Here is a 13243-nt window from a genome sequence, read left to right on the forward strand (position 1 = left end):
ATCCTTTCCGATGTAAAACAGAATGTTTAATAATAAATGGTGTTTGAATGTGTTGTCTTTCCATTTTACAAAGGCTTTCTCCAAACAATGACTAAGCCAGAGGCAAGGGGCTAATACTGTCATAGTTTGGGATCTTTGGGAAGCACACACTGAAATGAGATGGAGTTTATAGTTCAGGGTATTTATTAGGAAATGCCTTTGTGATAAATCTCTGGAGAAGGAAGAAGAATGAGATGGGATTGAACAGAGCAAGAATTTCAGCTGTAGAGCTGTTCAACAGCTTCAGCTGTTCTGGAGCCAAAATGGCTGATCAGAGTTATCCTACTTTAGGCTGAAAGGGAAGGGCCTTTATACCCCCTGCATCAATCAGTCCTCAGATATTGGTTGCTTTAGGACAAGTCTGACTTTGGGGAAAGTGGCTCTCTATAGCTGAGGTGATCCCTGAACAGTCTGATCATTAAATGCTATAAAAACAAACCCAACAGCTAGAAAAGCAAACCCATCCCTGAAAAGGGAAGTGTGCCTCCCCATCTATCACAAATACTCCAGGTAAGCCAGATAAGCTGAGGAAATCAGAATACCCTGGAAAGTTAAATACCCTTAAGAAGGTATTTTGGCCATAGAATTATGTGCTAGTCAAATAATCTATTGTACCTAGAGAAAATCTAGAGTATATTTCCCTGAAAGGGCACAGGTGGAGGGAGAAACATTTCACACATATGTAATGTGTGTGTGTGTGTGTGTGTGTGTGTGTGTGTGCGCGCGCGCACGCTTAAAGGGGCTTAAAACAATATACATTTATTATCTCAGTTTCTGTCCAGGTATGTCTTAGCAGGATCCTCTGCCCACAGTCTTATAGGCTATAATCAATGTATGGTCAGGGCTTATTATTGTGTGCATATGTGTTTAATATACAGTCGGTATGAGTGTCTATTTTGTGCTATACACAACCTAGACTTTAGACTTGGACTCGAAGTAGAAGCCATCTCTATCATATACTCAAGTGTGCAGCATTTACATTTCATGATTCCTATCACTACAGGATTGTACTAAGGAACTCAAGCTTCATAGCAAGTCTTCCAGCCTTGTACACTTTTACACTCATGAAAAAGAAACATTATGCTTAGTAAATTCTTTATCACATGATTTGAAACACTGGACATTTAGGTAGCTTTATCAGTGGTATATTACATATAGGCAATCAAAATTTTATCTTCTTACTGAGCCTATTTCTATGCCCTTGAAGTAAAACTCCAATTCGCCACATTCTTCAAATTTCATGAGTATATGCATTGTTCAGCTAAGTTGATGAAAGCAAAACATGGAGATAAACACAACAGACCTGCAGACTATATACTGAAAGGTATGGCTATGCACAACTCAGTTTTCACTGTGTTCAATGCAAGCATGGTACAAGTGGTACGGAATATTTTTCATACCTAAATAATATTTTCCTTGCAAATCATCAGTGATTTATTTGTTTGTTTTTTGTTTGTTTGGTTGGTTGGTAGACTGGTTCAGGTTCTTCTGTTTTCATTTTTTTTTCGTGTTGGTCATCTTTTTGTTTCTCACTGGTAGGGACCTTAAGATCTTCTGGTTTGAGTCCTCCTCTTTCAAATGTGAAAACTAGACTTTAGAGAGGCTTGATAATTACCCATTTCATGAGAGAAAACTCAGGATTGGAATTCAGGTTTTCCAACTCCTACTCTAGTGCCTTTTCTCCCTCATTGTTCCATTCACTGGTATTAATAGCTCTAAGAAATCAATAGCACTGACAAATTTCCCATGCACAATGTCTGTGTTGGCAAGATATCCTTTCTATTATCCCATTTCTAAAATGATTTTTTTAAATATCGCTGGAGCACGCAGTTGCAACAATTAAAGATGAGCTTTGTTTTTACTAGCCAATGTGTGTGTTTGACATCAGTGATTAATACAGTCTTCTCTCACTTGCTATGTTTCTTTATCTTGGTGAATAAAGACTTGACAAATTGTTAGGCAAAGAGCATATACTTCAAAACTATTGAGATATACCTGAGTAGCAGACAACCTAAGAAATATAAAGACTGAAGAGAGGGGCACATCCGCTTATTCTCATTCATCAAGAGAAAATGTAGCTTAAGTGGGGTTGACTTTTTGTGACATTTATTTAGTTCTTGAATTGACTGACAAGCCTATTAATGTATTCCCTGAACTTTATTAATGTAATTGGAAAACTGCCCACATGTCAATCAACTTCTAATAAGTAATTATGTTCATAAATACTGTAAAATTATTAGCTTTTAATTTGACCCAAACACATACTCTCAAAACTGTAACATGAATTTTATTTTTCTAGAAGAACAAAATATTGTAATAAAGCATTGAATATTGGCATTCCCACAATGCACTTCCTAAAATGGAATTTAAAAGTTCACCATCATCAAATGGCCAACAAAAAAAGAATGCAATAGTAAGGCATGTAACAGTTTAAAAAAATCTGTATGATGTGAAACAGTATATGTAGCATAAAGTTATGAAGCAATCCTATGAAAATTAAACATGTGCCTGGGCACAGCTCATATAGCCATAGTCTGGCTTAAAAATACAGTCCTACTATGGAACAAGAGAGAATGGAAAAAAAAGAAAGAGGGATATATTTAGTGTCTAGAAATGCATCACTTAAACCTATTAAGAACCAAAATGACTATATCTCCAGTGACTCAAATATATTATTACCCAAGTATATTTTTTTCTCATGTAATAAAAATCTTTTGCAGTCCTTGAGGTAGAAATTCAAGTCAAAGGGCACAGAAATAAACAAGAGAACAAGATTGGGCTTAGATAACAGTAGGATTGTGTTTTTGACTTGTAATCCTATGCTGGTTTCTGAAGCTGGACCAACTCCTGCCCTCTAGCATCTCTAGATAATCTCTGAATAAAGATAGACTTTGGTGTAAACTTTATTCTATTCTCATATGATTTTAAATAAAGAACATCGCCACAGTGTGCAATGTTCTGTAATAAGAAAAAACATTGAGGAAATTTACAGACTTGTTTGCCTTATATTTGCCTCCTGAAAGTTAATTATTAACTAATACGTTTAACCTTTATCACAAATTTAAAATACTTACTAATAATTGAAGTTGTATTTGAATTCAGGTTTACCTCTTTATATGAGGAAATAAAGTTCCAGATGTAAGTTAGTAAAGTTCCAGATATAAGCCATGTACCTAAATTAATAGTTACTGTTGAATATTTGAAGGATAAACCGAGAGATAACACAACTAACTTGCTCACTCAGCTTTCCTATTAGGAATAAAACATGCACTCACTGGCACCACATTATCATATAATTTGTTATTAATTTTACTTAGAAATGCTGCAATGTCATTTTGAGATCCACAGCCTAATATTTCTATGCAACAAACACATGATTAATCTGTAAAGCACAAGGAAATAATGTAAAAGAGCAAGAATATACATTTTCTGTTCTACTAGCATTATAATTGCATTTTTCTTGAAAAGTATTTATATTGGGGATAAATATGCTCTTACATTTTAGTATGCAGGAAAAATAAAATAGCTCGATGATTCAGTTTGTATTTGGAGACTGCAAGTTAGCTAGAATGATTTATGATCTTCTGAAAGTAAATCAAAGTATAAAGCATTGTGTACCATGTTTTTTCAATAACTCTATATTTAAATAAAGTAATTCTAGAAGTCTGTTTCTTTCCATTGTGACTTGAATTAATGTAGGCAGAATTTGGATTAAGACAGAGAGTTAGCAGTCTGGAGGATTACCTTTAAAGAGTTAATATATATATATATATATATATATATATATATATATTTTTTTTTTTTTTTTTTTAAAGTTCTAATATTTTAATGTATCCATCATGAGTTATCAAAGATTAAGTTTAATGTATCAATCATGGGTTCTCAAAGATTTATTGACAAGGTGACTCAAAGGAAGATACTGAGTGAATCAGACACAAAAAAATCATAATGTGGTGTTAATGGATAATTTTTGATCTTGGCAAGTTGGGATTTGTACATCTATAATAGCCATTACACTTAATGGAATCTAGGAACATAAATCCCTGAAGATAATGACAACATATCTTTCAACAATGTCAGTTACTTCTGAGTCATTCTGATATCTAAATATTGAACACTGTTTTAAGTACAGTCCTTCACAATTTAACAGTTACAGAAATGCGTACCTTGTACAGTTAGATGCACCTGCATTGTCCTTGGTGTATGTTGAGTCTGAACAGAACACGTGTACGGGCCATCGTCTGTCACATCTACATTCTGTATCTGGAGGCTGTAGTCTCTTTTATTCAATGTCGAAATTGAAACTCGAGGATCCACTGACCACTTATCACCTCCCGCAAAAATAATACTTGACCGGTTCAGCCAGGCACCCTTTGAAGCTCCATCTTCCAAATAACACCTACAAATTACCAGAGACAGAACACTATTAATCAAAATGAAAATGAAAGACAACGTTATCTTTGCTCTGAGTGCATGTCCGTATGCTGAATTATAGTGCTGCATCAAATGCAAATATCAGACAGTAATGCAGAAGATACGAACATATGAACACACTGGTACATCTTCCATTCCCAATGTAAACGTGAAACAATACCTGCATACGGTTTTCTTTTGTTTTAAATGTGTGTGTGTGTGTGTGTGTGTGATGACATGCACATGTTTTAACTTGAAGCCAGTCAAAATCTTTTTTCATTCTCTCTCGATGATGAGTAATTTTAAATTAAGTTAAAATAGTTCAAGTAATAATTTTCAACATTGAAACATTTTTTTTCTTTGAAATTATAAGAAGTAGAAAAAAAGGTCCATGAGTTGGCCTGTTTTAACCAAATCCAATTCTAATATAATGCACTAGATACTAGAGAGAAAGCATAGAATAGTACCATATCATGTCAATTTTTTAAATGATGCATTTGCAGAGTGGTAAGCTTGTATTCTGAAACTATAAACTGCATTTTACTGATAATACTGCTCTTATGATTAAATGAGACAAGGCTTATATGGTATGTTTAGTAGCAAATTCTTGCTGTCTTTTCAATAAACTGACCATAGTCTTTTTAGGAAGCATTAATTTGTCCAAGAAACATTTACAAAGCATCTACCATTTATGGATTTACACATGATATTACCCTTGCTCTCTAAAACTTTTAGTCTGGTAAGGAAGCTAATCAAGCAAATCAATCAATGCTATATACAGAAAGAATATTTTATTAAATCAGGCACAAGTTACAAAAGAGTTACTTGACTCAGAAGGGGTACTGGGGGTATAGAGAAATGCTTTATGGAACAGGAAATGCCTGGAATAAAGGGTAAGGAACAGGAGACATGACATTTAGACAGAGGTCATATGTGGGTAACACCAGAGGAAGGTGAGAGAAAGTTATACACTTCAAGGAAGTACAAATACGCATGGGATATAGGGTAGGAGGGGTGAGAGATTAAATTGGAAAGGTAGACTAGAGCCAGATGATGATAGCAAGCCTGATGACAATTAGTGGATTTTCAGGCCAATTTTGATGCCATTTATTCAAAGTTGTATTCTATAACTAGATTCAAAAATACAGCTTTGTATCTAATAGAAGTTAGGCATCATGATTTACAACAGAAGGAAGCTGTGGTCATATATCAGTGAATTTGCTGAGGCCTGGAATTCTATGTTTCATCTTGAAAACGTTCTGATACAAATTAAACACTAGTTCTCTTAAATGAGTACAAAGCACAGCCACAGAATGAAAATACACATACATCGAAATAGTTTGACAGCATTTCTACAGAACACCTTGGGGGATTGAACACAGTGTTTGAGATTGCTACAAAATTGCAAGCTGAATGCAACAGGGTAGGCTGCTGCCAACTGTATAAAACTAATCAGTGGGTGAAAAAATAAGGAACAAGGTACACTGCAGAATCTAATTTGCAGGCAGCTTCACCATCTACAGAATCCAAGCTAGTAAAGTCATAAAGGTCATTATTAATTGAAAAGCTTTTCCTTATGTAATTAATGAAGAAAATAAAACTCACCTTAATGACATAATTAAACAATTACAGTATATTGCCATTCTTAATGACATGTAGAAAAAAGGTAGAGGGGACATATTTCCCATTTCAAAAGATCACGTGTCTACATGTATTGGGTAGAACTGAATTACCACTACTAGGACTGTGATCATTACAATGCTTGTATTTAATATATGGGCTCATCAAGTGTTGATTGTGTGACCTCTGTATTCATGGCCTTCACACATTATCCTGTCTGGTGCTCATTACATACCCTGTGGGGTATGGATTGCTATGTCCAATTCATCACTAAAAAATAAATTCAATGTTTAGGTTAAATGACTTGCCCAAGCCACACTACTAGCAGGTGACAAAGTAGAATTCATAATCAAGTCTTATATTTCTATATTCAATGTCCTTTCCTCCTTAATGTAGATCAAAGACTTTTAAAATAGGTTTCAGAAATGGAAAGATGATCAGAATGTTGTAGAAAGTACTGCAAGTAATTTCTTATTTACTAAATGTGACCAACTGCTTAACCTGTCCTATTCTAAAGGAAGCAGAAAATTAATTATTAATGGGTATTTTACCATGAAAGTCTGATTTAGAATACTCTGCCCAGCATTTTCCTTTCCCTTGAGGCAGGAACAGCTTTACTTTTATTTGGGGAGGTATCTGGAAGACCACAGAGATTAACTGGCCTTTAGATACTAAAGCTTTCATTGACCAAATCTGGGTTATAACTCCTGGTCTTAGCATAAGCACTACTCCTCTGCTCTGGCATATCAGGGATCATCAAAGAACAGAATTCAACGTCTACACTGTGAAAAATGAAAAAGGAGCTTTTTATGTCTCCTTGCCTGGATAACTACATTTTATAATTGTTATTGGTCCCAACCCAAAGCTTTTCAAGACATACATTAGGAAAACCCTTGAATGAGACACACACACACACACACAAACCAAAACAAAACAAAATTTGGTATTAATTCCTTGGATTTCTGTGGAAATATTCTCAAATTCCACTATTTAGCTAAAATTTAAATTACTAAAATTACCATAAGTGGAATTCTACAAATTGGGAAAGCAAGACCTAGGAATGGCATTCTATTTCATAAAATCATAAAATATTTATATAAAATATGTATAGTTTTAAGGTGAACTAGGAGATAATTATATCAAATATATGAAATTGGTCAAACACACGTTTCGTTAAGAATTAGGACTGTGTATTCTTCCTTTCTGACATATCTTTGTTCTTCACACCCACTCTAGTTTTGTTTTGTTTTGTTTTTTGTTTTCCTTTACAATAGAAAGAGATGCTGCCTGACATGTGCACACTGTATTAGGAAGAATTCTGAAAGGAAGGAAGATATTCTGGGTGTGGCAGAGTGGGGAAGGTATGTAAGGAGGGGTGAAAGAAGGATGAGAAGTGATGATTATTTAGTTTTGCACTCCTTGGACACCAAAAAACATTTTCTGTGTTAAGAATTCTAATGTCTAAAAATATAAACATGTTGGAATCCTGACCTGTACAAAATCTGTCACTTAGGAAGGATGATAAAGTATACTCATGAATAGCCATCATGCAGAATAGTAAATGAAGATATAATAATTAAATTGTTGTAATTGGATTATTACAATTGCCCAAGCGTCTCTGGTTTCTACCCTTGACTCCTGTAGCATGGTGTATTCTTTGTACAATAAACAAAATGAACTTTTTAGAGTTTAAATGAGATCATCCATACCCCTTCCTATTTCATTCATATGAAAATTCTAATCCTGACAGTGGTCATGGATCTTATGGAGTCTTGTCCCTTGATGCCTTCCTCACCTTACCAGCTGCCGCTCTTCTCCAGGTTACTCTGTTCTAGACTGTGATCCTCTAGCTGGGCTTCCAACAAGCCATGCATACTATTGCCTCAGGAAGTTTGCATTTGCTGTTCTGTCTAGAACTCTCTTCCCCCAGATACCTGCATAACTTATTCCCTATCTTCCTTAGGCCTTTACTCAAGTTCCTATTAAATAGAAAAATTAGAGGTGCCTGGGTGGCTCAGTTGGTTAAGCATCTGACTCTTGATTTCACTCCAGGTCATGATCTCAAAGGTTTTTGGGACTGAGTCCCACTCGGTGCAGAGCCTGCCTAGGATTCTCTCTCTTCCCCTCTCTGCCCCTCCCCCTACTCTCAAAAATAAATTAATTTAAAACATAGCACAAGTAACACCACTATTCCCAACACTCTCATGAAAAGCATTATGTACTCAATTGATGGTTTATTTTCTGTTTCTCCCTGCTAGAAGTAACATCCAGGACCTTTGTCTGGTCACTTCTGTATATTCCAGGGCCTACATATAATTGAAAATAAATATAAATATTTGTTGAATGGATGAATGAAGGCAAAAATTAAGATACTTTTAGAATAAGAAATAATAATATTGAAAAGTGTATCAAAATTTCCCAAGTGCAACCTATTTGGGAAAGCAAAGTCATGCCCACATTAAGTTATGATAGCATATAATTAAATGCAAATATCTGTGGTACAAACAATAATTGCTATATGATCCATAGGATGACTAAGCAATCTGAGACAATGAGTGGAAACCAACGTCAGTGAAGAGAGTTAAGTGGTAGGTCTGGGGCAGAAGAGAACTGGGCTTGGGGCGCCGGGGTGCCTCAGTTGGTTAAGCATCTGACTTCAGCTCAAGTCCTGATCTCATGGTTCATGAGTTCCAGTCCCACATCGGGCTCTCTGCTGTTATCACAGAGCCTGTTTCAGATCCTCTGTTTCCTCCTCTCTCTTCCCCTCACCATCTCTCTCTCAAAACTAAGTGACCATTAAAAAAAAAAGTGACCTAGGCTCATAACTACTTGAAATATGAAAGAACTACATTTGACCCTATACTTCAGGAACCACTTTAAATTACTGAATATTCTGCTTAGGATGTACTAGGCACTTAGGCACTTCAAATTATCCTATTTAATTTTCATATAACGCTATAAAAGCCAGATACTAATGTCTTCATTTTAACAATGAAGACACAAAGGTACTGAGAAATTGTGTCTGGAATGAAGCCAGTCCACCTGAACTCAACCATGGTGGTAGACTATGCTATATATTCCTAGAGTTAGACAGTGGCAAGGGTGAGGGCTTCTCCAACTATATGATGAAGAATTAATGTGTGAGGGAGAGGTGGGGGATCATTAATGTGGGTATGGGGCAACAATTCTTGGGTCACAGACTCAAATCTTTTTTCCTCTCTGAACTCCCAACATGGACATTTTTAACATCTAGTAATCTCAGTGATCTTAGGATCCCTTTGAAGTACAGACAATGAAATAATCTGGATAAAAAATGTTCAATAATGAAGGCATCCTTTTCTTAATATATATCCTTAGAGTATAGCATGGCTTTTCTTGAAAGCATTTTTTTTCCACTTTAAAAATCTGCTAGACTACCTACTTCATTGGGAGATGAGTGAAACATCTCCAAAAATATACTCGCCACCATAAGCTGTGTTAATACCATGCCAAATATCATGACAAACACTTCCATTTTCAGTCAATCATCTGGATGTTTTGTAATCATAGTTCCAAAGATCTGGTTGCTGGAAGATGTATAGAAAATAACCTGAATATTTAATTTTGTCTCATGGTTGTTAAATATATAAACCTGGGCTTAAAAGTGTTACTGCTTTTCTAATAGGGATGGCATTGCTGTCCCTGAACTCTTTTAAGGGGCTCATTTATAAATGATATCACTATATACTACTGGGCAGGTCCTAATCTGGGGGGTATAGAGTCCCGTTTGGTGAGCTTCTAGTTGATCAAAATGATGTTGGAATGATTCAAATAGACACTGTATGTGATGTTACCTCTTGTGATGATTAAATCTGAAACGTGAATATATCAGAAAGTTCGGTGGAAATTAGCATATTTAGGTTATTTATTATTTTTTAAAGTTCTAGTAAGAAAAAAAAAGCCTCTGGCTGCTGAGGATTGATTTTTCTCTTTCATATCTCTAATTCCCTGTAACACATTCCAAAATCATAAGCCTTAGCACCATTACCAGGACCCCACACAGCAGGATGTATTCAGCTCTATGGAAAGAGACCAGCTTTTCTCAAGACATGTTGATTAATGAAAGCGCCTATTAAAGGGACTAACTAATAAAAGGAGAAAAGTGCTATTTCCCTTGGATTCAAAACTAAACCATGTGAAAATGATATTCCTGTGAAGGAGCTGGACAGCTTACCTTCACAGCTGTCTTTTCATTGTATCACAAAGTTCTAAATTTGACAGAAGAGCTTTCAAAAGCATAAAGAAAAAAATCAAAAATTCACAACCCCATACAATCACCATTCTAATTTCTCATACAAAGAGAGTTTTGATGTCCTGGCTTCCAGGCCGAAATGAAGTAAGAGAAGTAAGAGATTAAACAGAACAGAACAAATTGTATCCCCCCTCCCACTTGCCTTTTTTTTAAGACACTCCCTTCCTAATGTCTTTCATGACAACACTCCGTAAAATATCATAGATATGAATGTGGATAGACATATATGTATATATATGTACATAATATGTAAATTATATAAAATATTTGTTAGATATTATAGCATATAATATATGAATATATAACATATATAATATAGCATACTACATATGCTATAGGTTGATTTAATATTTCTAGTTCTTCTTCACTACTACTATGGTGGAAACCACTCTGGGGCAGAAACAAATATTATCTTTCTAGTTTGGCATATGCAGGATATGTGAGACTTTGTCAAAGTAAATCCACAAAATTGGCAATTTGTCCAATTAGTTTTAGTTGTTTACTGAAGTACCCACACCTCCAGATGACGGGAATTATGCTTTGAGTATTTTTAAGAGATATATAAGTGAAAATGCACTTCTGCAGGTAATGGTTCATAATGTTGCATGTTACCTATAACAGTATATTAATATTACTACATGCCAGATACTGTTGTAAGACCACTGCATATATTCCTGCACATCAATCCTTTAAAATATATAGCTACTGTCAAGTACTATCATCATGCCCAATTTACAAAGGAGAAAGTAAGGGCTAGAGAGGGTAAGTAACTCACAGATGACCTGCTTACTGAAATTTGTAATGAATGGAAATAACTATGAAATAAGGGCATTAAATCTTCCACATTACCTCAGTAATATTTATATTAATATGATTAATTACACATGTACATTTATTTTTAGAATGGAAATTATGTCGTTTGGGACATATTTTACTTATAGTAACAAAAGAGTAAAACAAAATACCAAATAACGTTGATTTCTTATTTTGCAAGAGAAATAAGTCTCTTTCCCATAAATTTTGAGAGTGAGAGTGTAAACCCATACCTTTTAGTCTTATTTTAATGCACTATTTAAAGTATTTAAGACTATATTTAATAACACATTTTAATCCAACATTTTCAATGGCTAAAAATCATTAAAAGTTGGATTTGGATTAATCACTAAATTCTAAACATTAACATCAATTTTTTTAACTTATAATTAAACCATGCTTTTCTATAATACTACTTTATCTTATTCTTTCCATTGACTTACTTAAATCAAGCTTCCATATAAGCATACATGTCTGTGTTTAGAAGGGTCACTGCTAAGAAATATTTACATTTTTAATTCTTTAAGACATTATTTGTAAATGATTCAACATATACATTAACATTTATTACATAAAATAAGTATGGACAGAGTGAAAAGAGCCTGTACATTATGACTGAAGAAAATAGTAAAGTCGTTACTGAGGTCTAACTATCATCTTCTGCTAATAATAATGATAATAATAATAATAATAATAATAAATTCTATTTGCTGAATGATGACTATGGGTTAAGAGGTATAGGAAATGTTTTAATATATGATATCATTTAACACTAACAAAAGCATTTTGAGAGGGAGGTGTTAAGAATGGTGCATGCATGAATGCAGGATTGATGAATTAAACAGGGAATGTAACGAGAAGAGGTGCTACATATTTGAAAAGTTAGTTTAGGACTAGGTTTGCTCAAATGGCTTTACTCATGAATCAAATTGGAAATTGCTTTGTCTTTTCTGCTTTTTTAGTTTTTGAATTCAACTAAACCAGCTTGCTTTCTCCCACATGGACTTGAATGTGAGATATATGGATCTGGAAGGACTTCAAATTTTCTGTTAACTGGCAGGTGCTCTGAACCGCTGTGTGGAGAATTTGTCTGCAGTACTGTCTCCCCAGCAGCTGCTTCCTGGAGAAGTTGGACTTTCACCTCAGGAGCTATAAAGGGAATGAACACTACATTCAGAATGCATGCAGGGGAGGTTTAAAATAGCAGTATCAGAGAGGGAGAATGCAATCAGGCCCAGGAAAGTGACTGAGAGAAAGCTCTAGGGTCTAGGCAAACCTCTCTGTTACATCCTTTTTGGGATGGAGCCAAGTATAGACACCTCATTCTCAAAACAAGGGGAAAAATAAAATGGAATTCTGTACTAAAAGCAATATCAGCAACTCCACCTCCTTCTATCAACCATCTTTCTGTTTAAGTCATTTAGAAAGTATTCTATTTGCACATAAATACAGATGATGAAATAAGAAATATACCACCAAATGGATAAACAGAAAAGTTCTATACTCCTCTCTTTTGTTAAAGTAATTAGTAGATACTTTTTTATAGCATTAATGAATATTCAAATTTAGAAAACAATAAGAATTATAAAAGTTATTCTTTCTCTTCCTCTCTGCTTATGTTGATCTTTAAACATTCTGCTGGTCACTGTTGGATTGTTCTTCTTGAATTTTTTTCTAGCAAAAATATTCTGAGCACAAATTTTATTTTATGAATAAAGAATGGCTACATAGCACAATTAATTAAAGCCAGACTTGCAATCATTAACTAAAGTAGCCATTAATCCATATTTATCTGTCTTCTCTTGAGCAAATTGACTAAACCATATTTCAGTATGAGCTATGCCTTAAAATATAAATTAGGAAATGTGCCCCTGAGGAAAAAAAAATGTACTTTTTTTTTTTCCATCTGCTTCCTGCAAACAAATTTAAACTAATTATATTTCCTCAAAAGATGTTAAAAGTTAAAAAGTAGTCTCAAGTTTCAGTCTTTGCTAGATCACACAGACAAATTATTTGTCCTTGAGAGGCAGCACAGTGATTAATTATACTTTATGTTGGAGTTCAAAT

General features: G+C 34.4%; 1 protein-coding gene across 6 annotated transcripts in view; it reads right to left on the reverse strand.

Annotated features, from left to right (window-relative positions):
* NEGR1 (neuronal growth regulator 1) overlaps positions 1-13243 on the reverse strand; it is an 841359-nt gene that overhangs the window by 476419 nt on the left and 351697 nt on the right. For all 6 annotated transcript variants that reach the window (XM_042952174.1, XM_042952180.1, XM_042952176.1 and 3 more), the window contains exon 2: positions 4206-4438. In XM_042952174.1, coding sequence (XP_042808108.1) covers positions 4206-4438 — 233 coding nt within the window. The remainder of the gene's footprint in view (positions 1-4205; positions 4439-13243) is intronic.

This window comes from Panthera leo, chromosome C1 (genome assembly GCF_018350215.1).
Source record: "Panthera leo isolate Ple1 chromosome C1, P.leo_Ple1_pat1.1, whole genome shotgun sequence".
Lineage (NCBI taxonomy): Eukaryota > Metazoa > Chordata > Mammalia > Carnivora > Felidae > Panthera > Panthera leo.